This window comes from Pelecanus crispus, chromosome 3 (assembly GCF_030463565.1).
Source record: "Pelecanus crispus isolate bPelCri1 chromosome 3, bPelCri1.pri, whole genome shotgun sequence".
In the NCBI taxonomy this organism is placed as follows: Eukaryota; Metazoa; Chordata; class Aves; order Pelecaniformes; family Pelecanidae; genus Pelecanus; species Pelecanus crispus.
Genome location: NC_134645.1, coordinates 55406554 through 55434341, shown reverse-complemented (window position 1 = coordinate 55434341; position 27788 = coordinate 55406554). Strand labels below are relative to the sequence as shown.

At 39.6% G+C, this 27788-nt stretch overlaps 1 protein-coding gene across 1 annotated transcript in view; it reads right to left on the bottom strand.

The window, feature by feature from the left end:
- PRKN (parkin RBR E3 ubiquitin protein ligase) overlaps positions 1–27788 on the bottom strand; it is a 699368-nt gene that overhangs the window by 154566 nt on the left and 517014 nt on the right. Inside the window, exon 8 of the mRNA XM_075707694.1 lies at positions 10479–10540. Within this exon, the coding sequence (XP_075563809.1) occupies positions 10479–10540 (62 nt within the window). The remainder of the gene's footprint in view (positions 1–10478; positions 10541–27788) is intronic.

Genomic DNA, 27788 nt, shown 5'->3' with positions numbered 1-27788 from the left:
CTTTTGCCACTCATTCCCAGTTAGGCTCACTTCAGCTTCCAGTACAGTGAGCTGTTGGGATCCCCCTGTCACTCCAGAAATACAAATGGGTTCTGCCCCTCTATAGTTTGATGGCATTAGCGTGCACTGTGCACCAGTGTCCACTAGAGCCTTATACTCCTGTGGGTCTGACGTTCCAGGCCATCGAATCCACACAGTCCAGTAAACCCGGTTGTCCCTTTCCTCCACCTGGCTGGAGGCAGGGCCCCTCTAACACTGGTCACAGTATTCGTTGTTCACTTCCTGTAAATGTGAATCAAAAGTTCCCTGATCAAGGTCGGAAGTAAAATTAGCCCTCTTACTCTGTCTCGGGAACTGCTCACTGGAAACTGGAGCTGCAATTTTCCTGGGAGAACCGCCTTTTCTAATAGTTTTTCCTTGCAATTCACGCACCCGTGCCTCTAAGGTTGAGGTGGGTTTTCCATCCCACTTTCTCATGTCCTCTCCATAATCACGCAGGTAAAACCACAGGGTGCCCCGTGGTGTGTATCCTCTATATCCTCTCTCTTGAGCATAGGGACGTTGACTCCTAATGGCTGAGACACTGGTCCGTGCAGGTGGGGAGTAGGACAGATCCTCTCTGAGTTGTTGGAACTCTTGGCATATTTTTTCAGACAGTTTTTCCACAGCCTAGACACAGGCCCGTAGGGAGGAAGAGAGCTTTTCTTCGTAGTCCCGGAGTTGTCTAGCCACTTCATCCACCGTTGGTGCCTCGTCGTCTTTCCAGGCTAGTATTGCCAACGAGTTGGAATACGATGCTGGTGCGCTCCGTACCACCTTCCGCCACATGGATTGTGTGCACCTGACTTCATCTGGGTCTTTGGTTAACCGCTCATCATTCAGGTCACTGTAAATCACCTCCAGCACGCCTAATTCCCTCAGGTACTGGATACCTTTCTCTACGGTGGTCCATTTGCTTGGGCGGTATAAAACATCCTCCTTGAAGGGATACCTTTCCTTCACGCTTGACAGAAGTCGCCTCCAGAGGCTGAGCGGTTTTGCCCCTTTTCCAATTGCTTTGTCAATGCCCCCTTCCCTGGAAAGGGATCCCAGCTGCTTGGCTTCCCTACCCTCTAAATCCAGGCTACTGGCCCCGTTATCCCAGCATCGGAGCAGCCAGGTGATGATGTGCTCGCCTGGATGACGACCAAAATCTTTTCGCATATCTCGCAGCTCACTCAGGGATAGGGATCGGGTGGTCACCATCTCATTTATGGGTTCTTCCTCCTCTGGTTCTCGTGATGGCCCTGGTTCATCTTCATCCCTTACTAAACGAACTGATTTCCTCGTGTATTTTTTCTTCTGTATAGGGGCAACTGATACCGGCGCAGGTTGGTTCTCTGGTTTAGCCACAGTGTCTGTCACTGGGGTTTGAGTAGCCGCAGTGCTCATGGCTGTGGCTGGAGTAGCCACAGTGCCTGGGGCAGGGGTTTGAGTAGCTGCAAGGCCTGTAGTGGGGGTTGGAGTAGCCGCAGGGCCTGTAGTGGGGGTTTGAGTAGCCACAGTGCTTGTTGTTTTGTTATCAGATCCAGAGACCTTCTCTTTCTTTTGAGGGTACTGATTAGCGTTGACCACGGCTCGATAGGCATGGGCCAGTCCCCAGCATGTTGCAATGATTTGTGTCTCTCTGGAGCTACCAGGGTGACAACATACTTCTTCCAAATACTTTACTAATTCTTCAGGATTCTGCACTTGTTCAGGGGTGAAGTTCCAAAACACTGGAGGTCCCCACTGCCCTAGGTACTTGCGCATACGATCCCACACACCCTGCCACTCATAACTATCCAGCCTTGGGGTAGATCTCTGGATGGTATTTTTAAACTGCTTACTGACCTTTATCAAAATGGAAACAACATTCCCAAGAATTATCAATAGAAGTATCTTAACTGCCCAGGGGTGTTCAAGATACAGGAAAGTTGTTGTAATGAAGGAGGAAACGTCATAGAAGAAAGCAGCAAAGGTGCCATTCTGTATTTCCTCCACAACAAGCCTCTCAGAGTAAGAAGTATAATTGCTAACTCTCTCTATGAGGTAGTACCCGAAGTACAGTAGTGACTTCTGTATGAAACCCAAATACCAAAGAATGCTCAAGGTCAGGGCTTTGATAAGGAGCCTCCCAAGCAAAAGATCATGAATCACTGCAGAGCATAGCACACTACACAAACTGACAGCAAGCTTTAACGCGTGCTGCAAAAAAAAGAACATGGTGCAGATCAGAAGAACTAATATCGTGACCGGCAACTGTTAACAGACTCCTTAATACACTCTGATTAATCTGTTGTTATCTTGTGCCCCACGTTGGGCGCCAAAAAGGACTGTCGTGGTTTAGCCCCAGCCAGCAACTAAGCACCACGCAGCCGCTCGCTCACTCCCCCTACCCCGATGGGATGGGGGAGAGAATTGGAGGAGTAAGAGTGAGAAACACTCCTGGGCTGAGATAAGAACAGTTTAATAATTGAAATAAAGTAAAATAGTAATGCTAATAGTAACAGTATAATAATGATAATAATAATAATGATACACGAAGCAAGTGATGCACAATGCAATTGCTCACCACCCGCCGACCGATACCCAGACAGTTCCCGAGCAGCGATCGCTGCTCCCCGGCCAACCCCCCCCAGTTTATATACTGAGCATGACGTCATATGGTATGGAATAGCCCTTTGGTCAGTTTGGATCAACTATTCTGGCTGTGCCCCCTCCCAGTTTCTTGTGCGCCTGGCAGAGCATGGGAAGCTGAAAAAGTCCTTGACTAGCATAAGCAGTACTCAGCAACAACTACAAACATCAGCCTGTTATCAACATTCTTCTCCTACTAAATCCAAAACACAGCACTATGCCTGCTGTTAGGAAGAAAATTAACTCTATCCCAGCCGAAACCAGGACAGCACCATATTTACAAACTATTGGAAGTTTGTGATCTTCCAGCAGGTAACTGTGGGATCAGTCTGAAGAACTGAATGCTGGAGATAAACATTCAGTTTCTTCTGACCCTTATGGAGCTCGAATCCGTATTCCCTTCTCTCTTACAAGTAACAACCACCAGGGCTGTAACTGATGCAAGGAAATCTTTTCAGTTGATGCTGTTGCAAATTGTGCAGCTGAGATTCACTGAAGTAGATACTGGCTCCCAGGAATTCCACTTCTCAGTCACAACAGTGAATATATGCATATTCCATGAAAGCAGATCAAAGTCATCCAAGGGATGGAAGAAGTCCCATCTTCTAAATCTACCTGAGACCCTGAACACTGGGGTTCAAATCCTCTCTCTGAATTTAATAAAAGCTGGGTGGAAGAGAATTCCTCTATTTTAAGAAGCACTCAAGTTTTTCATTGATAGCTGTTACAGACAAGTAAATAAATGGAAATTTGGGTTCTACACAAAATGACATATTTTTTGGTTTTGACAGGAAAAGAATATCCTTTAAATTAGTTTTGATCACAAGCACTTTCTCCTTTCTTTCTCCCCATTATTTCAGCTGTTGAACCAAAAATAAATTATTTTCACTTGTCTAGTGCACAGACAACAAGTTAAAAAAGGAGTAAGAAAGTGGAGATGCCCTGCCTATGACAAGAACTCAGAGAATAAAGTTCTGATAATCCAGGAGAGACAAAGCTGAGGAACTCACGGAGATTCCAATTACCTCTGAAGTCAGGGAAGAAGGTGGTTAGGAGACATTCAAAGCAGATATAGCACAGGAAGAAAAGAAAAGCACATCACTGGTTATACAGAATTGCAAGAGTGTTGTGTAGTTCCAGCTATAAAAAAAAGGTGGTGCAAAGAGGATTGGGACCTAAATGCAGTAGCTCAATTCTGGAGAGAGAGTGATGGGATGGTGATGACAAATCCAAAAGTGAGCCAAATGAGATGGACAGAAATCAGATATTAGACAGAAAAGTGGAAGAAACTGAGAGATGTGTGTAGGTATCACTCACACTGAGTAGCAGCTGAAGCCAGGGGATTGGGGGGGAAAGCACAGAGCTGTAAGGAAGTATATTTGTAAAGATACAGATTTGAGAATACTAACAAAATAGCTTTGGTTTAGTAATCATGAACTGGAGAAATCCTTCAGTGAAAAATGATTCTTTTTTTTTTAACTGCATGTGAATTATCAAGAGGTCACTTACATTTTTTCCAAGTACAGTTATCAAAAAATCTTGACCCACAAGTACTTCAGAAGCACTTTGTTGATCATATTTGACAGTTTTCTGCACTTAACTCAGCTGATTAATTAGAATTGTCACATGACATTACTTTTGCCTGAATGGGTAAATATATATCAATTCGTTTAAGACTGACTTTACATTAATATTCTGTAGCATATGCTTAGAAAAAAAATTCCTCTAGCAAGTATTGTAAAAAAAAAAATCAAAAGGATTTTCCCCTTGCCACACACACATATTGTATACAAATTCCATTAAAACCTCAATTAATGTTAAATTATTTCTGTCCACACTGTGTTCTTTTAACACTAGATTTCCATATGTCCTGAAGTTACAGCTCACAGCAGAACCTAGCACAAGCCCACACCACCTTTGAACAGCATGGTGATGTGCATCTGCAGATTTTCAAAACAGGGTATTCCTTTGCATAAATTTTCCCCAACCGGCAAGGAAATATGAAAAATAGAAGGAGTGTCCCCATTCAGGCTTGCTCAGATTCCAGGGATATAAACGCCTACAATATTTCTAAAGAAAAAGTGAGCAGTGGTATGAGTTGCAGTAGCAGCTGATAGGAGAGATCTGTTAAAATTGATCATTCCCCTGTCAAAATATCAAGAAACCGGCCAATACATTCTGCAAAGTTGTCAGAGCAGATGATATAGCAGAGAAGCGGAGCTATACATTACTTAGCAGCTTCTTTTCCTGCCACTAGTGTGTCATCTGCTTCATATGTGCTGTGACCTGTTGGGGGCACTCAGGTATAGCAGCAGATTGCTCTTGCATTATTTGTTTTCCCTTCCAGCCTTCAGAGGTAGCTGCTATTTTATTCATGAATCACAATATTCCATTTAAACAATTAAACAAGATTTTTTTTATCACTTTGGGGAGAAGAGGGAAGTTTCTCAGAGAGTCATTAGGGAGACTCCATAACAGTTCACTGCAAGTCATCTTGCTATGTTGGTATATTGTAGCGTTCAGGTCTGAATTAAAGTGTTCTCTCTGCTGTCTCTGGCACTGGCTTGTTGAATTACCTGCCTTCCACTGTATTTGGACAGAGCCCATATTTAGTGCCTCTTTAACATATTTTTGTAAGCAGCTTGTCCTATCACCACTTGTAGAACCATTTGCATTTACTTGCAGAGACAGCCAGCCTGACAGGGCAAATGGCTACTGCAGGAGACTAACCTTCTCATATTGTGGTATTTTTCAATAGCTCCCCAGTTAATATCTTTCATCCCAATCCTGTGTGTATCTCAAGTACCTAATGCAGCGAAGCAGTTAGCTAGCAGGTTGGACTGCATCCATTATGCTAGGGGAAAATGATGGATTATGAACAGTGAGACCAAATTGCAAGAAAAAGCTCAACAGAGCTAAGGACAGTTAAAAAGCTTCAGGTTTTACCCTTCCTGGGGCTGCATGTCCATGTCTCTTTGCCCTGTACAAACCTCTGTGCACTGGGAGAGTCTAAGAAAAGGAGGTCCAAACCAAACCAGTCAAAGCTGCTTTGGGAGACTTTTCTAGGTCAGACTCTCTGGCACCTTCTCAAAGGGTCAAGTATCAAGTGTGGTATCAATCCGTTGCTAAATGTATTTGTGTTGCATATTAAGCCAATTACTCTGGAAGCCGGTTTTATGTGGTAAGTTAGGTATCCACAATGCATATCATGTATCAGGGAAGCTTGTACTCTTCTATTTCACCACACAGACTATGATTACCTCTTTCCATAAATGATAGAATCATAGAATGCTTTGGGTTGGAAGGGACCTTTAGAGGTGAGCAGTGAGCAGGGACAGCTTTAACTAGGTCAGGTTGCTCAGAGCCCCATCCAACCTGACCTGGAATGTTTCTAGGGATGGGGCCTCCACTACCTCTCTAGGCAACCCGTTCCAGTGTTTCACCACTCTCATTTTAAAAAATTTCTTCCTTGAAGAAAGTCTAAAAACAGTCCCCTCTTTAAAAACTTGTTGCCATCAGCTAAACATTAAAAGATAGACTTTCTAGCTAGAATGAATTTCCCATAATGTACATTCCTGAGGGAATAGAAGACATGAGAGTTTTACATGTCCAGGAGACTACCGAGAAGTTTGAGTATTTGGACAACTGTTTTATTATTATAGAACTCCTTTTAAGAAATATTAGATTAACCTTTACTCTTCAAGTTAAACATAAAGCCTTTTTTTTCTCAGCATTAGTTTTCCTTCAATGCTTGCATTTAGATAAAGAAACATTTTCTTTGGATAGACAGATAGATAGGCAGACGCATGTTTTTGAGTGGTTTGATCCCGCAAGCCGCTCAAAACCTTTCTCTCTTAATGACATCAACAAAAATTATACACAGTCTGTATTTACAGAAAACAAATACTCGATGAACAAAAGGTAGAGACCAGGGTTTTATACTAGGAACAGTTGCTTGATTTTAATTTGACTGAAAGTTGGTTGATAAAAAAGGTAAGAGAGTTGATGAAGCAGACTTCTCTAAGGCATATGTCTTGCTGTTGCCTGGCATTTTGATTAAGTATCTAGAATGATACAAAATTAACATGCCACATAGTAAGAGGATGAAAACTTAGCTATCTGGCATGTCTAAAATATAATTGTAAATGGGCAATTAAGCAGGTGTGTTTCCAAAAAGGTCCTGAAGTTATTGATTTGCAGCCTTATGCCACCTAAAATTTTTATCAATGACTTGGAAGAAAACCAAGAACATAGAATATCAGTGATAAAGCTTGTAACAATTTGAGAAGAGGAAGTAATGAACATGTAATATGGACGGTTAAGTTCATGCTACAGGGGTATCTGAACTGTTGGTAAACTGGGTTTAAGCAAACAACTTTTCAGCACAGTCACATGTAAAGTTATTTTTCCAGGAACAAACTATTACCCACAATTGCAGAACAGGATTTCTGTCTGGGAAGCAGTGTGATGGATCATGAGCTGAATGTGAGCTGTGTCTATTCATGTCCAAAAGCACTAAGGGACTTCTTAGATGAATAAATAGAAATCTCTAGAAGGGGAATTATATTCCTTATTGGGCAGCCACTGGTTTAACTGGAACCCACAAGTTCCAGTGGGAATGTCCACTTCTAACGAAAGGTTCCTTCATACTGTCTGAAACATATTTAGCTGACAGTCTGACTGACAAACAGACTCCCTTTTGCTGTATAAGCAATTATTTCAGTCCTGTTTCAGGGGTATGGTGGCTTTTTCTGAGTTGCATTCATAGGCTGAAGTCATTTTTTTATTGTGATGATCACCTATTGCCTTGTGACAGGACACAGGGAATTGGAAATGTAAAGGATCTGGACACTGAGGAATGGGATATATGCAATGTAGGGAGCATACTGGTGCTGGTAGAGTGGTGGAAAGAAAAGAGGCTGGGAATTTTTTGTCTTTCACTACTGAGAGGTATAATAGGATTTCATGTCTGCAAGTGATTTGTAGACAAAGAATGGATATTTTTCTAGGCAATATACTCCAGTTTAAACAAGAATTAATCCAAGAAAGTCATGTAATGTGTATTCTAAAGGAGATCAGAACAGATTATCACAATAGTCCATTCTGCTTTTATGTTCTGGCCTTAAATACATAAGCATTTTAAAAATAAATAAAGACTGGACATGAAGCAGTAACATGCCCCTATTATTCTTTGACTGTTGCTTGGAGTGGAAGAAAATATATGTTGGTTGATAATACTGCAATTGTATGCAGTCTGAATAAACCAGTGTTATAATTAATTATGATTTTTTCTACCTAGTATGCATGATAACAGAAAAAGACACACTTTAGATCTTTAAAAAAAGAAAATATATAACTAAATAAATACAAGAAATAAATAGATAGCCATGTGAATAAGGACTTTGCCTGAAATTCCATTCTTTCTTCATTTAGATGTATTTTAATTTTTTTTACCTTGGTTTTGCACCAACTTCTCCCTGTCACAAGCAAGAGCTACTGTGGTCATCAGTAGACTCCGGATAACAATGCTTTTGTAGGGACAGAATATAATTACAATATTCCTTATATTTGTATGGGTTTAGGGAATAATTCAAGCCTCATGGCAATGTTCTCCACTTGCAAAGACATTAGTTAAGACCATAATGATAACCACTGTATCCAAATAACTTGTTAGTGTAGCCAGTTTCAGAGAAAGGCAAATGTTTATAGGTCAGACCCATTCTGCAAAACAACTTTCCATCTGCATAGTTTTATGCTCCTAATGCATGATGACAAAAATTTCTCATCTGTTCAGGTGTATTCAATACAAAGAGGAGTAATTTCATTATGAAAGTCTGAAAGAACACCAAAAATATTCCAAGTGGAAAAATACTGTATTTATTTGATTAGCAAGGCTTTCCTCATCAAACTCCTCTACTCTTTTCAAGACTTCTCTTATTATTGGTCAGAAATTAATTATCTTTTCTTTTGTGGTTCCTCATGATTTACATCCTCCCACTTCTGAAGCTTGTATATGATCATATAATTTAATACTTAGTGCAAAGGTGTAAGGGTAGGTGAATGGAACAAAGAAAGTAAGTACTAAGATTACATAAACAATCTTAAATCTGACATTTCCTCATGTCTGAATTCTTAATTTGCACTCTTAACTCTTTCAGCCTTCATTTTTATGTCTACCACTTCCTTTTCTAAAAAGCAAACAGGAAAAAAAAAAGAAAGTCCCTCAATTAAATTACCACTCTGTTACTGATCATCAGCAAGACTGAGGTCTACAACTCCATCCTGCCAGTGGAACTATCAAAGTCTGTCTGGTTCAGCCCTCTCCCTCGTACTCACAGTCTCTTGGTTTAGCTGCTCCCCACTTTTCCTTTAAATCTCTCCTTTTGTCCCACTCCTCCTACTCTGCTTAGCTTCACCTCCTCATGCAGCTCACTGAGTACAGATCTTACTTCGCTTACCAGTCTCTTCAGCAAGTTTCCATATTTGGTCATTCCCTTCCAGTCCTTGCTCCCAGCTCCTTGTCAGACCCTTATCCCTACCATTCTGGTTTCTACTCCTATCCTTTCACCAGCCAGCCCCATCTCTCCAGTGTCCCCAGGCTTCATCTCACTCTACCCTCCATTCATCAGCTGGCCCTAACCAGCCTCTTGGCCCCATCAATCGTACTCATATTTTCTTTTATTTCCTCTTCCTAAATCCTTAATCTCACCAGATTCCTGCTTCCAGTATCTCCTTTGGCCTAGTCTGTTTTCTGCCTTTTTTTCCATTCCTGTCAGACAAACCCTCCCACACTCCCCTCCATGCTACCTTCTTGCTGAGGAAAAGCTGAGTCCCTGGGGAATTTGGCTTTTGACTTCCTATAACAACTGAAGTGGGGGGCTGCTGGAGGAAAACTGGAAGGCTAGAAATGTACCAGCACCCCTAACTGTAATAAAAAATGGGGAGAGTGACAGGGAAAGAAGCAACAGGGTGTTCTTGACAATGCAATCTGATCTAAAAACTAAGAAACCAAACTTTGAATTAACATTTCAGGAGCTGCTCCTACCTCTCTCACAGCCCTCATATAACCTTGTGCAAGTCCCTTGGTGCCGGGTTCATTAAAAGATGCAGATATTCTCATGTACAACACCTTAATGCTGAGCTTTCAGGCCCTCGGTCCCTAGTACCTGCAACTCTATGTCAGGCAGTTAGGCTCTATAACCAGTACATTAGGAGAGATACTTCAGAGACAAAGACAACTTGAATTTCAGAAGCATTAAGCATTTGAAAATTCAACTTGTCTCTCAAAATTTAAGGCCATTTTCTCAATGCCTTTGTACGTTAATTTCACTATTGACAAAATAATAACTGTGACCATCTTGTGAGTGTTGTAAAGCATACTTCACTTACGCTTCCTAAGATCCCTCTACGGAAATAGTTTTCTGAGTGCAAAGCACAGCTATGATTATGAATAACAGACACACTTTTAAAGAGAAAAAAGGCCACAAAAAGAGATAGATAATATCATGAGTAGCTGTAAGTATCAATCCCGTAGTCAGATTGTTTGTCTGTCTGCTGTTTTAGAGAGCCTGTTTACTGCTGTAGTCAAAAGCCGAAAAGCGGTGGCAGATAGCAGATGTACCAATTAATAACCTGTCAAGGCTGATGGATAGAATGAAAAAAGAAATATCTCACACATATCTCCTGTGTGTTTTTCCCCCCACATTTCAGGTCATTGGGGGTCACGAGATACACTCTGCCTCCCTGGAGAGAGACGAAACTGTCTCATTAGCGTCTATCTTTCATGACATTAAGACGCTGCCTTTGAGATGCTAACTCACCTGTTCTTCTCCCAGAATCCTGAAGTGATGAAGCTCTTTAATCAAGGAGTCTGGACAGCCAGCTGTTGGAAAGAAACAAAAATAGGCATTTTAGAGCTTCCTGTCAGTGTAGTTTCAGCATAAGATACATAGATGCAGAGAGGATAGAATATACAGATTGCCTTAGATAAAGAAGATTAGAAAGATTAGCCATGGTTCCGAGGGCACCAGAATGCTGAAAAACATCTATCAAATAATCTTTCCACATTTCCGAGCATGCTACCAAGAACGCTTAGAAAGGTTATATTCTGAATATTTTAGCCCTTTCCCCAAAGGACTACAAGCAAAACCAAGATGAAAAGGGCAGCACTGTCGGCCAGATACTGCCAGCCCCTTAGTGTAAGCCAAAAAGCCTGTTAAAAGAGGATCTCACATCAAAACCTTGGAGCTACCCAAAGCTGAATTCTGATTCAAACATCAGGTTTGGACTCATTTCTAAGTGTAATCCAGGCTTTCCCTGATTCCCTGAAGGATTTCATAGGCCCCACAGATCACTTTAATTTTGGCTGTCACAAATACAACCCATTTCACAAACATGTAGTTGTCACCCACAGGTGCAATGCACAAACTAACTATGCAGGCAGGGGAGTGATTTGCCCAAACTTTGCAATCAGATTAATGTTCAATCACTACAGACTTTCACATCTGTACCAGCCAGTAAGAAAGAATGTGTCTTGCTAGATGCCATGCACTTTACTGACCTGTTCAGACTGTGATTACCTTCCTGGTGATGAAATCCAGTGCTGCTACTCACTTTTGTACAGTACTAGACTATTTCTGGCAAGGGATAAACGTGTAGACTGTGAAAGCAATATAGACTTTATTCTTCTTATCATAAATTGAAGCATCTGCTTGTGAACAGAGAAAATTCCTTAAAAGGAATTAAGAACACAGTCCTCCCCAGAACATGGGAGGAACTACGATTTTTATCAACCTGCTTTTCTGCTGATGCAACTACAAATAGTTACCTCTCACTCTTAATGACTGCCATTAAAAGGATGCAAATGAATTTGGAGACAGTTGTCAGGAAATCTCCATCAGCACTGTGGCTTCACTGAAAGCCAATGAGCCTAAACTCACAACTTCTGTTGGCATAGCTGTCTTAGGGATACAAAGGGAAAAGCCTTTATACTTGCAAGCAACATAACTAAAAAAGGCAAAAACCCTACTATAGACACGATTATACTAGTACAAGTCTTCTGCTGGTATAACTTTTTCTACTTAGAGAACTGGTTTAAATGACATTCAGATCAGCTTCTTGCTGGTAAATGCTTTATCTCCATTCAGAGGAGGTACAGGTGGAGAATGCACCATCAACGCAACTTCATCAGCAAACCATTTTAAAGGTAGCTAAGGTTTAAGGTGGCCAAGGTTTAAGCATGTGGTAAGAATTATCTATTATTGGCTTGTCTCATTACCTATTACTATTTCTTCCCATTTAATAAAACCTATGATATTCTTATAGGCTTCTTTCAACCCACCTCTTCCCTCCTCTCACACACAAGGATATTCACATATTTGAATGTGTGAGTTTTAGCTCTGAGTGATTCTTTTTTAATGGGTTTTTATTCTCCTCAACTTCTAGGACCACAACCTCTGTATCACCTTTAATTTCTCTCCTCATTTCCCCCACGCTTAGGCTCTCATTGTTTATTTTGTTTCTTGTTCTCAATGTACTTAAAGTTGTCTTTACTCCTTCCACCACAGAATGACTGCTATGCAGCATTTTTCTGTCCATTTTCACTGGGATTTACGTCTCCATCTTCCAGCTCATCCCAACCCTGAATGTATCAACTGCTCTAAATGTCTCACTAACTTTTTGACCTGAGGCCTGACTGATAGTCCAGAGCTCTTGACTTCTCTGTGTTTCAGATCAGAACTCACTGCATAAAACATGGTTCCTCTCTCTTACCCTCAAGCTCTTACGTAATTATTAATTTTTTTATGCATGTAATTTTCCCTGAAAATATCTGCATTGATTGTACACTGCTACAGGAATTTCTAAGTGTAGAGGATAATTACGATTTCATGTAATACTGCATGTTAATCTTTGACAGATGTTAGCTTTGTAACACCAACTAAACTGCTTTCTGCTTGTCTCTGCTTTTTGCAGTCTTTACAGCTTCTTCTTCAACCAATCATATCCTTTCCAATTTATTACTCACTAAATCCTTTAAGATGGGAAAGTTTCCTTTTTCTGGCCCAGGAAGAACTTTTTCTCTTTCTATTCTCCTTGAAATCATATTCCTGAATGTCTATTTCTCCCAGAAATCCATCCCATTCTGCCCTCATGCATAATTTATATAATCTCCCTTATCTGAACTGCTTACATGCATCCTCTCTTTCTTCCATGTTAGAGACTATAAACAGTTTGGAACCAAGGACCTTTGTTTGTAAAAAAATGTGTAAAAGTATGAAGATATATATGGACATATATATAAAAATGTATATGTTTTTTAAGTGTTACTAGATGTCCACTGCTGCATCTTCTTCCCAACACAATATTTTGTATAGTCTATTTTTCAGAGACTTGCCCAATCTAGTTTTCAGTCTTTTCATAGTAGATCTTGAAAGCTGATTATACAAAATATCCTGAAGTTGCCAGCAAAGAAGGAGGAGAGAGAGCTTAAAAACCACGTCACTGTTGGCATGATGCTTTCCAGCAACAATGGGTTCAGAAATGTCAAATGCGTGCAATATTGAATTATACTGACACACATCAACAGTCAGCTGTCTGTAAGAAGTCCTTCAGATCTTCACATTGCAGAAGCAATAATTTCAGGAAACAATGGAAATTACTGTTGTCAAACAATAATTTGAGGAAAAAGTGGACATAAAGAAGAAACATGGAAAACATAAAAGAAGTAAGATCAAAACATCTTCCTTTCATTTTGGATATTTTTGGATTTATTTCTGATATTTCCTATTTCTACTTTAATTTCTTCTGTTCTGTAAGTGGACCTTTGTAAAACATGCTCCAGCACTGTGACCCATTTTTACCAAATATCTGGGAGTTTTGAAAAAGTCTTGGACGATGTTAAATTCCTGCACTGTGACTAGAGACAAAGGCTATAGACAAATAACCATTCCATAAATAAAAAGAAAAGATATTAAAAATACCTATTCTGCTGAACAGCATTAAGAACTATTTGTCACCTCACCCACAAAACCACCCATATATCTATCAACATATTCATGTATATGCAAACACACATGGCAACTTGAAAATTATTACAAGTTAAGCACAGCACCCAATGGGTTCACTTGCAAACTATGCACACCAAAGGTTAAAAGAAAAATGTATTTTCTAAGTCTCTGATGTGCAACTAGCAAGTGCCACATGAATTAAATAATCTGCACTTTACAGATTTCTGCTATTTTGTGTAGAATGCTTTGAGGTTTAGTTTTTATGCCCTCTGTCGTACAGAAACCCTTATAATCACTGGTCTCAACAGTTACTGAAACTTTCTGTTTCCCTCTTCCCAATTATTACTTGAAAAAATCCAGGCATAGATGAAATTTCCACAGACATAAACTGAACCATAGGCATTTTAAATAAATCAATCAATAACAATCATACATAAGAATGTTAAAAGGAAATTATGCAAAAGCATGGACAACTGCCTTTAATCAGAAGGCAAAACTCAGGAGGAGGACATTTGCAGACTGATAAAATGGCAGCTAAATTGTTTATCAGTTCCCTCTTTCACCTCACATTCAAACCTATGTGTTTCATGTGTTCTTAGCTACAATGACTGTTACAGGTTTTTGCTAACTGTGAAGGCAGAGCAAGATGTAAGAAATATAAAATTGATGCAAGTCTTTAGTATTTTTATATCACTTTTTCCTCTGACATAGCTCCATTGACCTCAAAGCGATAAGACCCATAATACCAATGCGATGTTTTAGGAATGAGCCTGAGTCCAAGCAGAAAACTAAGTTATGAAGGGATGATACCCCGTTCAAAGCACCGGCAGCTTTATAAACTCATCACAAGTAATTTCTTTGCTTGTATTTAAGCATTTATTACTTAAATTAAATTTAAGCATATTATTTGCTTCTAAATGTTCCATCATACCCCAAATTACTTGTTTGAATAATTTTGTTGTTGCTTGATTCTCATATTGCTTTATTATTTAACTCCAAATGCTGCAATTATGAATGAAAGGTACATTCAAAGTTACAGAAATTTGCAACTGTAAATTTACATTTTACATTGTGGTATTCTCTTCATAAAGATATAAAGATATTTTTAATCTGTTCATATAAGCATATGTATCTCCAAGAGAAGAATAAAGAAGCAAAATTTGGGAAGGACAGTTTAATGTCTCCTAACATCATAAATCCACTGATTTCAACTGGTCTGAACACACATTTTCAGCTACACTTGTAATTAAACTATGATTCTAACTACTACCAATTTGATTACCCAAGCTTTCACATATTTTTTCTCAGACAGAATTAGCTTCTGGTTTTGTTTTTGCTTAAAATTATCACTTTGTATGACTTATGTTCTCTAGTGAGAAGGCAAAGGAAAAATTAAATCAACTGTTTAATATTGCAGAAACTGGTAAAAGGAAAGCAAGAAATGATTGCTGTTACAAATACAGCTGACTGAGAACCAACGCAAGCACCAGGGCCCTGGGGTCACCACCAGCCCTGGCTGTCCCCACCTGGCCCCCCGGGGCTCCCCACGGCCCAGGACCCCACATCAGCCCCCGGGGCCGTCAGCCCCTGGCCCAGCGACGCCTCAGCAGGGCCGGTCTCCAGCTGCCCACAGCCCTGCCCGGCCATGGGCCCTGCTGAGGCAGGCCCAGCCACGGGCCCACGTTCAGGCCCAGCCTCAGCCCGTCCCCATCCCCAGGGAGGTGCCCGATGCCCGGGGCTGGGGCTGCCCCAGTGCCCCCAGCTGCTCCTGGCTGGGTGGTGGGACGGGCACTGGCTGAACTGTAGCCTCAGAGAATCACAGAAAAGCATACGACGTCTTCACTGACTGTAGTTGCAAGCATATGTATCTCTAGTGTAGGACTGCGTGCCACATCTTATCTTCTACCATATGTTTGTAGCATTATATCCTGCTTTGCATTTTAAATTTCATCTTTCCCCAAATGGTACAGTTGGGTGAGATTCAATTCCCTGAATTTAAGCATCTAAATATTGGCTATATGAGTCTAATATATTCATTGCATGCTTCCTTTTTAGTCAATAGAAGGAAATACACACCTTCACAGGGTGATTCCTGAGACAGGCCCAAAAAAGGTATCCGCTTATCTCCATTAATTGAGGAATCTAAGGTGCCTAGGTAAGATTTTCACAAGTACCTTTCAGACTTTTAAGGTTAGATGAACTTAATTTCACCCAACAGCTGCAATCCCAATCATTTCTGCACATGCTTAACTTTGAGTATGGAAATTTTCCCATCAAATTTAGTTCTGTGCAAACTGAGCATTTACATTATGAACACAGTGTAACTTCCATTTCTCTCACTTAAAATTTATGTCTGCATCAACACTTGTTAATTCTGAAATGTACATACCCTTTTGTGAGCTCTGAACATAACCATGTAAGAATACCTATCAGTGCCCTTCAAAGGGTATCTTTCCACAGTGCTAATTGCTAAACCGAGCTTGCAACTGAAAAATGTTTCAAATACACAAGAATAACCACTTCATGCTGAGAAAATTAATGGATGTGTATCTTTTTTGTTCTGACTGCTCCACCTAGAATTGTATTTGACTGGAGTACAGATATGAAAAACGTTCCATATTCATAAAAATAATTCTACAAGTTTGGAAACGCACCACTCTAAGAGCAGTACTTGCAATATAGCAACGATTTTTTATATATATATATGTAGGGAAGTGCACACTGGCCTGCCACAGGTGCACAGCAAGGGAAGGTGACAAGGGAAGCCTGCAGCTCAGAGGTGCTTGTTATAGTGGGTATCCATCCAGAGCACAGGCAATCTCTAGCTACAGTAGGACACAGCAGCTGGGACTCCGTACACAAGGTACAAGTACTCGGCACGGCACAACCGAGCCCAGACAACACTGTTGAGCGAGGAGGGATGACAGGAAGACCACAGACCCGCGCCGTGGGTGGTAACACTGGGAATGGTAACGGGCTAGCAAGAAGAGGGAGTCGGGCTAGGCTTTCACGCAAAACTTCACGGGTTTGAAATCCTGTAATTAGCGTGCATTTGTTTGTTATGTCATTTTCCCAGTCTCTTCCACCTGTTCAACTAATTGGAATATTGGTGTAAAAAATACACCTTTCTGCTGTCTGCATCTCTTCCAGTGAAAAGCAATCCTGTGCTGGTGACAGTATGGTCACTCTATGGGAACTGACAATGATTTCAAAGTATGAAGTGACTTTGCTGTGCTTGTGTTAATTAAATGTTTTGATGTTTCGGGTGACCTTTTCTCATTTTTGATGTTATGTGAACATGAACAAAGACAAAACTAAAGAGAGTGTCTGGAATGCATAAATGTTTTACTGAAAGGAGAAGAAGATATTCTGAAGAATATCAAGTGTATAATTTACAGTATATAAGCACGTAAGACTATCTTTGGAATACTGCTTGTGCTTGTGCATTGTGAAAGATGTAGAAATGTTTTCTCACCGATCCCACAGAAGGGTATTATTATAACCATTTTCACAATTTTGTTAACAACCTTCATGAGCAATATTTTTGTAAATAGTAAATTATTGAGTTTTTTTCTCTGTTGCCTAGATAATTTTCTAATGTAAACAAACTTAAAGCTTCATTAATTTGTAGACCTACATTGTACTTACAGACATCATCCTTTGTATAAGAAAGATTTAATTTTTAAAGAAAGAAAGGTGATAAAACTGTTCTGTGAATAATCTGTCATCTCAAGTCGCAAGCTTTACATCTGCAGGTCTTAAAATGCAGGGGATTCACGTGGACACACAACTTTATCTGGCAGATCAATTATTGCTAACCACCATCAATCATAAAATCACACATCACAGTCAAAACCCTCTCATGAAACCAGCTTGTAATCACTAGGTTTACCTATTGATTTATTATTAACAAAAGGCCTTATTTATTTACCTCCTGAATTCTCAATGTTGACCATGCATTTGAGCCACATTTGCAAACTGAAATTCTCTGACCCATTAACTCATACTTCTGCTTCCAATACCTATTTTAACAATCTATTGTGACTAGGGTAGGTTCAGTTATGGAACATTTTTCCCCAAGAAAGAAAACCAAATAAATTTTTGTTCAACAGATGCACAGTGGTTATTCCCTTGTCTTACCTAAAGGTATGAGAACTTTTCTCAGCAAGTATAGTATGTCTTAGCTATAGATCTATTTCAAAATGCTACAAGCAGCATTGGACACACTAAAACATCTGATGATTTATTTTTTGTAAATTAACTGCTGACTGCAGTCAGCAGTATATTTACAAATTGGGAGACAACCCTTTAGTACCCAAATGTCTTGTACTGGCCACTTTACAACTGGTGTAAGAAACAATATATGCAGTAAAAACAAAAAAGTGAAGTAAAAAATTACAAGGGGTTCTTTACTTGTACTCATGCCATTTTGATGACATCAGTTTCCAGAGGATATTCTTCTGTACGGTAATCTAGATAAGTAGATAGCAAGGTAAAACAAATATACACCCAAAAAGAGGTATGTTAGAGTGTTTAAATTATATAGATTCCTTTGGAGAAAAAATATAAAAGGAGATATTTTCAAAAGCAAGAATTATTGAATTCTGTCTTTTCAAAGTCAGCAGGCATGTATTTAGATTGCAGAGCTCAGTTCTGCAGTTGGGCAACATTAAACCAGAGAGCACAACAAGCAATACTTGCATGTGGTTTACGTACCCAGAGGTCAACCTGGTGAAGGTCTTTCCTGTAAGTCTTTAGAAGTCTCTCTAAAACTACAAATGGCGGGGCAGTTCTTCAGCTCAAGCAACCTAGCATAGCTACAGTTAAGTCAATGGTGCTTACACATGTTCATACTAGCAAAAAAATTGGCTATGTACACAAAGTGTAATACTTTGTTAAAAAGACTGTGTGCCAATAAAGGATATATTTAAGTGCCCCTTTTTGCAAAGCTTAATCTGCAATAAGAAATCTACTTCCTTTTTAAATAATTCAGAATTTAAAAACCCTTTTCTCCTGATTAATACCTCTGTCAAACCGTATTATGTTGATTTTCTTTTTTTCTTGGTTGACTTGTGACAGCTGAAGTCAATAAAAAGACCAATACATTTTTTTGCTATCAAAAAGGCTGCTAAAGCTAATATTCAAGAAAGTTTCATGAAAGCTTGATTGTCAGGACACAATATTTCTCCTGTTCTGATCAGTTACCAGAGATGTTAGTTGCCCAACTGAATGGGTTACATTTTTGTTTGTATGCACTTAATTTTGAAACTATCCAAAGACACAAAAGGCATTTTGGCTCTCGTGAAGTACTTGTGCAAAAATTCTGCAAAGGGACCACAGTAGAGTTAGGAAAGGATCACATAAAGTTTGACTACTGGCAGCAAATAGAGCATCTCAGATTAGAGAAAATTCTGCTGGCCTGGCTTTCTCACATTGCACAAAGCTGGCCTTCCCTGTGCTGCTACTCACTGTTTCTTTTAATGATGCTTTAAAGCCAAATGACTAGAAGTAACGAACCACGTTAGCCATTTCCTACTAGGGTTTCTTTTAATCTTTACTACAGAAAATACCAGCAGGAATATTGACCTGCCATTTCAGTTTAGAACCTGCTTCCTTGCTTGCTTTTTGCATATTTAAAACAATATTTAAACCAGATTTGAACAAGTACTATTTACTCACATCAGCAAACCCTGAATTGTACTGAGCTACACAATGCCAGCATGCCACTGCTTGTTATTTTTGGCAGTTTTCTGTATATGCTGCACTGCTATATGATGAACTGTCGAAAGGGTCTGTTAGAGGGGGGAAATTTTCTAAAAAAAATTCAGTATTGCCCAAGAGACTAAGACCTCAGGGAGACCATGCAATAGTGCAAACATATTTGACTAATAGTCTGTACCATCTGTTTGCTCGATATTGCAGTTTAAGTTACAGGCGTAAATTCATCCATGCAATTCTCAGTGAAGTCAGTGAATACTAAACACATGCAACAAAACAGAATCTGTGCTCTCTATCTGTAATGAGAAATTGAACTACGACCTTTACTGCTCAAATACAGCAGCTCCAGAAGAAAAAATAAAAAGGATACTCCCTTCTTCCCATGTAAGTACTGCCTTTTGTCAAATTGAAGTAAATTTTACAGAAACAACATAATTTCTTTTTTAAAAATGTTTCTTAATTAACAGAAGTTACTCCTACAGTTTATTCATTACATCAAAGAGTCAGAAAATCAGCAAGTCTAAGGCTCCTAACATAACCAGGTGATTTTTTTTTTTTTAAGTTGCGATACAACAGAGCTACTCTAAACTTCTTTTGGAAGACTCAATACCTTCCACCATATAAAGCTTGGTAGCGAAAATCTCATTGCAGGGATCTGGGCTGAAAGGAGCTCTTCACTCTCAATATACTAGGTTTTTAGCTCAATCAGCTCAATTCATGAAAGGTTTTCTCATCTTTTATTCAAAAAGTAGTTGAAATCTCTAAAGCAAACCTTGTTCTCTCAAACTCCCACCTTCATGCTGGCACTGGCCTTTGATGATGATCGGTACCTTTGAGAAGGCAAGTGAGAGGTCAGGAGCTTTCAGCATGTGGTGGAGACTTTATAAGAGAGGAGATTGTCTTCTCAGGGCAAATCCAGCTATCCCTGAATAAAAGTCAACACAAGGCAAAAATAATTATAGAAGAATTTCGTTTGCCAGTTACTGAAGGGTAAGTCTTTAAAAGATTGTCATTTCTGAATACCAGAATTAAACTGATGCAATATAGAAAATGCTAAAAGCTTTCTAAGCTGAAATTAAACTGAAGTTCAAACAGCCAGCTGATGTCTTGAAAACAGAAGTACATTGTACAGTCCAAGCGCTGCGAATCAGATTTGGAGAGTAAATATTTCTTCTTTTTCCCCTTAAAAGTTGCATTAAGGAAACTGTCCTCCTATAATTTTGAGAATGACAGACAGAAGGAACAGTTTCAGCAACTCATGTTGCAATAAATTTCCATCTCACTTTTATTTTACCAAGTGAGCTTATCACACAGACTATGAAATGTAGAATAAACCATTGTACCATCACGCAAGATGTGGCCAGGTGCCAGAGAACAAACACAGCTTTCCATTTTTTAATTACAAAACTAGTGTTCAAGGACATTAAAATGCAATTTTAAAAGGTTATTTTCTGTCCACACTACAGGAAAATCAATATGCCAAGCTCAAAAAATATCTGTCAGAAAACCCAAGATGTACACATGTAGGTCTCACTCTCTTACTTACATGTGCATAAGCATGCACAAAATTACTATTGGAGAAAGGATAATGGCAAACAATATTCAGTGACCCAGAAACAGCAATGCTTTTCTTTCTACTTTTGCATTTCTTTTTTTCCCGGGATATGACGTCATTCTGTATAAACAGTATATAAAAAATGCTATTCCTTTAATCTGTGCAGCATTTATAAGACTTCAACATGAGCCTTTCACTGAGAGCTTAGACAAATATTTAAATTGCTACATAAATGACTCAGACTATGAGGCAAGCCCAGGCTACTCTAAAAATAAATGTTCATGGACAATAAACCCATCCAACCAAAAGAGAATTTTAAAAAGCCATGGAATATATTATGTCTCACAGAATAGTACAGACATATCTGGATGAATGGCTATGATTTTCTCTTTTTCATAGGGATTTTATGACAGAAAACCATTTCCAGAACACTAAAGAATGAAGCAATCGTCTAAAACTGACCGGCACTCTCGTAACGCAGTTGAAATCTTAATTGTTACCTAATTCTAATATTTTTCTTCCTCCTTCGCAACAGCAATACATGTATGCATATCTTATTGCTCTCTGTGAGGGAACATGGCAAAGTTCCATTTGTGAAATGAAGATGGTTTTGCATTTCACCTTAATCATTAGGGCAGGTGGCAACCCTGCAGGCAACATAATTATGAAAAATGCCTGTGTTCAATACAAACTGTCCTTCCAGTCTTGAGGTCTAATAGGACATCATAGTACAATCTTTTTACATTTTACTGGCAGCTCAGAACACAGGAGCCCACGGAGGGGGGACTACATACTGCTCTCATTTTTTATCTGTGCAAATCCAGACAAATGATACGTATGTTCTTCAATATTTACTCTAACATAAGAGGCAGAGTGTTCCTGGGAGCACAAAAGCTGGTGTGGGATGAAAACTAAAGTTAAATACAGAAGAAAAAGAAATTAAGTCACTCTCTAGTCAGGTCTAATTCTAATAACATTGTGTGAGACAGGCTAATCCTGCATTACAAACAGTGATTCGTGTTTCTACTATAAAAAAACCTGACAAGCAGGCATAAATACAAGAGATTGTGCTGTCTGTTCATCTAAGAAAAAAAATTGGAACGACCTGAGAGGTTCCCCAAAGATAGAGAGTTAAGGATTTTTCTGATTTTATATTGATATACTGTCCCTATTCTTGAACAGACCGCGCGTGATGAATAACTGGTGAAACACATTTGAAACAAGCTGAAAATTTAATGCAAAATTCTACTCCACATTAAAGGGATAATACAGCCAGGTTCATTTAGAATATTACTCCTCTGAAGACACCCCAAGCACTACAATAACAAATGTTATATCAAAGATGCACTCAGCAACAAATGCAATATGAGTCTCTGCGAGGCGATTTTTCAGTATGTCAGAATTATAATATCACTCCATGGAAACAAATTAAGCAGCACAAGCTCGGCTGTTGGGATCACTTTATTAGCAATGCAGTGTTTTCTCATAAAGAATGCCTTGCTTTGGATCTGTCAATGAACATCAAAGATGGCCTATCCATTTTTATGGCGCATGACTTATTATTTGCCTATGAAATAAACAAAACACTTTAACATCCGGCTCTTTCTGCAACACTTCAAAAATAATACTGAGAATAACAAAACAATTCCTGATCATTTTTACTGTACAGCTGAAGTCCAGTCCAGTGTGGTTGCTCTTAATCAAGAGGGATAAACACTTTAATCAGGAGGTATAAAACTGGTACACTGGTACTTGTGAAGTAATACTGAACAATTTCTACCTGGCGGAGGAATATCTATTTTTGAATACCCACAGATTTCTGCAAAATATGGAAAAATATTCTGCTCTGGATAGACATCATGCTGATACAGAAATTGACTTAATTTTGTCCCTTGTGCATAAAAGAGAAAAGGCAGGCCTTGCTAGGTGGATAGGCCTTTTCGATGGGTCAGAGAAGAATGTTGCACTGTGGTCATAAATTTCCAAGGCTGTTAAAATTTACCCAAAGCTCAGTGGCTGCACTGGACTAGGAATGCAGGGGAAAATGGATATGCTTTGCTATGTACAGGGCAGGAGAGAACCCCCACAGCTCAGCATTATGCCATCAGACTCATTGGTACGCTGAAATGAATTAGTGCAAGCAATTTCATGAGATTATGCTAGCAATTTAGTACAGAACAGCTGCCGCACCACACTAGAGGATACTCCTTCTAGTCTTTACTTATATGGCCACAAATAACTTTTGAGTTAATCCAGAGTAACAGCATACATCTTTTATCTTTACCACCTTACACAGAGATATGCTATCTCTTGTAATTAGTTCGTCTTGTCTAATGTCTTTTCTAAGCTCACAGTGATTCTATTAGCACAAGTCCAATATAACTTCATTAAATTAGACATTGTATATGACACTATTTCGTCTAATATTTGAATTACTTCCCGTATCTAGAGCATGCATATTTTTTCCCTCAGCTACACTTTTTTCTCTATTCTTTCAACAGTGCAGTGTTTCTAAGCTGTGAGCCTGAAGCCAGAATAGACAGGTATAGGAGCAAATCTCCAACATTATTAACTGCATATATGAAACCCTGCAGGGTATAAAGTCCAACTGCAGAGGGTTGGGAGGGGGTGCACATGTTTCTCCCCATCCCTCCTTGGGTATGGGTATCGCTGTATCAGTCATTTCCAACCAGGAAAAAAAAGTCTTTTTGAAAATTTATACCTAGCAGGATCCTAGAGTCACATAGCTTGGCACTATGAATGCTGATGCAGACCCTAGAAATTAGGAGTGGAATGTCTCTGACCTGGATGCTAACACTTAAGCAGGCTGATAAACCAAATCAGAACTGGTGTCCCCCCAGGAATCCCCTCTCCTTCCCACACACACTGCCTCCCCTTTCCCCAGCAGCAGAGACAGAGCTCAGGCATGAGTCTCCTCTGGTTTTTCTTCATTTTTGCAAAATGGAAAGTCAAGTTATTGAAACTAACCATAAGGTTCGGCTTTTTTTTCTCATGTCATTAAAATGCTCGCTTGACTTTGCTTCATTTCAGTAGATCACTGAGTTGCAGTTGTAAAAAACAACACCACTAGGTCTCACCGCGTGTACACTTACCTTTTGACACCATGTTAACTATTTTTTCTGTAGAGTACTTCTGAGCAGTCATTTATATGTTAACTACTGAACTCTGTATCACTTCTGCCTTTCAATATTACATTCCTTGCTATGTATTTTCCACTTGTGTCTGTTATGTCATGGATCAGAAATTCATTCCTTCTACTTCTGCCTGGCTCCAGAATACCATCATGCATGAAATTTCAGAGACGCTTTTTTCCCTGACTGAGAATTATTGGATATACAGCTATAAAAGCATACATAAAAGCTAAAAGCCCTTAGAATTATTTGGAGGGGAAACAAAACATCCCTTAAGCATCAGACTGGTTGGAAATTCTTCATACTGCTCTTCTGTACCAATTCCTGCAGGATTTGCTTTCTATTGTAGCTTAGCTCCTGTCTGCTTCAGGAAAAAGATTGTCAATTATGATAAATGACTCTGTATGGCAGGATTTAGACTCAGGCTACAGAAAACTATATCTAATGAGATTATCTGATTCTTTTTTAAGGATCAATAATTTATTTATAGGCAGGGGTCTCAAAGGTTAATTTCTAGTGCTTTACTCACCCAGCTATCCAGCACTCAAATGACTTGTAGGAGACATACAATCAGAACTGGCTAATCCACACCAGCTTGTTTAAAAAAATTGTCAGATTAACAAATCAATGATACTTAACACACTACAAAATTGGTTTCCACTTAAAAGCTGACTGGATTTACACATTTTACATGCAGCATAAATCCTGTTTTCATGTAATTTAGCAGGGATTCCGGGCAAAGTGATTCTCCCCTCTCTTGTCAATTTACAAGACACAAACTGGCCAGCTGAAATCCTATTGCAGGTTGATGGGTGTCTATTGAGGAAAACAGGGGAGGAGGAAAAAAAGAGCAAAGCAGGATTTTTGATGTTTGGCTACAGATTGCTGTCACTGATCATTTTTCTGTCTCTGCTTCCACAGCTAACTGTGACTTTCCATTTAGAGAGCTTTTCCTTGCTTTACTGGTTATGCCAAGAAGTATGCCTTGCCTAACTTGTGACATGTTGATGCTACATTCATGCAACAACCCATCTGGGGGGGTTGCATGAGTGTAGCACCAATGGGTGCTACATTCATGGGGTTTTCACCCATTTCCCCATTTTAATTCTGCTCCCACCTGTTGCAGTCATTGTAACAGAGACAACAGTGTGGCTGCCGTCAAGCAGTCTGTGGCGTTGAATGCAAAAGTTAACTTTGCTGCAACAAATTCTTTGGTCTGTGTATACACATCTCCTTTCTCTCTCTCTCTCTTTCCCCCTTTCTCTCTCTATATTTATTGTTCCCATTTGAAGGTTGTGGAGCATTATCTAGTTTTATTTTTATTTTTTGTTACTTTTGGAATTTGATGGAGAGTGGGTTGCAGGAACACAGCACACTTGAGATCATTAGGACTATATCCTCCTTCAGTGGGACAATAACAAATCAAGGTAGCAAACATCTGAAAGGTACAATGATATTTTTTTGTGCAATGGCCACTGAATTAGAAGAGCTGTGATATAAAACTGATTCAGGTGACAGGTGCTTAATCAACTGAATCTCCAACAACTCTAATAGTAGTTTCCTAACTTCTTCCTGTACCTAGAAAATATGATCTGAAGACAAACATAAATATTTGCAATAAAAAAATACACCACAGTGTCAGTTTGCATTTTTTCAGTCTTGTATCTACAGATACAGCTGAACTGAAGGTTAATGCTAACATTTAGAGACAGACTGTGCATAATCTAAGAGGACATGTGACATTTTTATGTTTCACACTAATGCTTTGTGTCTTTGTTGTTCAGGAGATTCTCATGTAGGAAAGTAAGCTAATGTCAATGACTATCTCAATATTAAATAGTTAAATAAATAAATAGAGACAAAGGAAAACATGATGGAACTGGCTGAAATCAGTGGCATGTACTCAGTACAGTAAACAATTCTGCCGAGCACTGTTCTAATTTGTCCCAATCTACCACAACCAATTACTCCTGCCTCAGAGACTCCTTATCTTAGATTTTCCAAGCCAGCTAGCCTCTATTTCTTGATAAAAGACACAGCAGTATTTCAGAAAATTGCACATTAGATAAAGAAGAAACCCAGTGTTAGAAATAATTGCCCGCATTTTTTTCCCCAGCTGAGCCAATCCTCCGTCCAAATAGTTGAAAAGCTAACTACCTTCAAAGTTAGGTCTCAGTAACCCATCTGTATTGGCCACAAAATAATAGGCTTGACAATGTTGCAGAACCGTTGCTCTTAGCATTAGTCTGCTAGAAAAAGCTGGGAAAGTACTCTTTGAGAGGTCAGCAAGAACAAAAACTGGGTTGAACTGTGCTCTCCACAATACTGGCTGGACATACACCCTTGCGACACAGATGCAACACTGAGCTTCACAATGCACGAAAGGTAGATATCATCCAGCCCTGCTTCTTCCTCCTTCTTCTCCCTCTCATCCCCTTTCTGGGAAAGAAAAGGTATCTTTGGTTTGGAAGAAGCTGGAGCTAGCAGTAAGTACTACAGATAAACAAATGTACTGAACCTAACAAAAAATCCATCTCTCCCAGTATCCTGTCTCTGGCACAGGCCAATAACAGATGCTATGAGAAAAGCATAAGAAACAAAAAAAGAGTTAAATATCTCTGTATACTATCCTTATTTGCAGACTGCAGTTTAGGGACATTCTGTGACAGAGGATGCAACCAGATCACCTTCTTCCCTCGCCACTCTTGGGAATTTTCCATTAGTGTATCTAGCCACTTTGGGAACCCTGAATGCTTTTGGTAACTACAACATCCTTAAGCAATAAGTTCCACAATTATAATTTGCAGTGGGTGAGCTTCCTCTGTTTGCTTTATACCTACTGCCTCGTAGTTGTACGGCTGTCTCCAGTTCTCACATAATAAGAAAGGGTAAATTCCTACTAATCTTTTCCATTCCTCTCATGATTTTAGAAAACTCCGTCACATCTGGATCCGGATGTCTCTTGTTAGAACAGAAGAATAAGCATCTCATCACACACAAACTATTCCATACCTCTGGCCATCTTTGCTGTCCTATGTTTAAACAATAGTTAGCACTTTCTTTTTCAGAGGCAATAACCAAAACTGCACTTGGTAAGTGCAGAGCAGGGTGTGCTCTTGATTTACCAGAGAGAAATAACATTTTGTCATTCCTAATTGTTCCTAAGATTTTAATTGCCCTTTTGACTTTCACTTAGTGCTCAGATGAAATTTTCAGTGAACCATTCAAACAGGATGCCAAATAAATGAGGCAGCAGATGACAGAGCAGTGCCACCCTGCCTGCTTTTGCCCTTGTACACTCCAAATGATGCTACCCTTGCTTCTTAAGAAGCCTGACTGGAAAGCGTGTTTAAAAATACTAGCAGTGTCACACAGTCAGCTCTGTAAGCTGAATCCATTTGTTACTCCATCCTTGCACCTGAGCAACACTGCAGCAGCACTGCAGCCAACTCTGGGCCGTGGCCATGTACCCCATTAACGCGACTTGCCTTCCTGGCTCCACCTCAGCTTGCCCCAGCACTGGGACTTCCCCGGTGATCACAAGGCTATGGCTGACCCTGCGCGGTGGCATGCCCCACTGGCACGGCACGGCATGGCATGGCTGGCCTCACTGCCACCCCGGGATCACCCTGCCACTCTGCTTTGCCACGTCCTGCCAGCAAGTAGTCACTGTACAAGACTGCAAAATTACTTACCTAG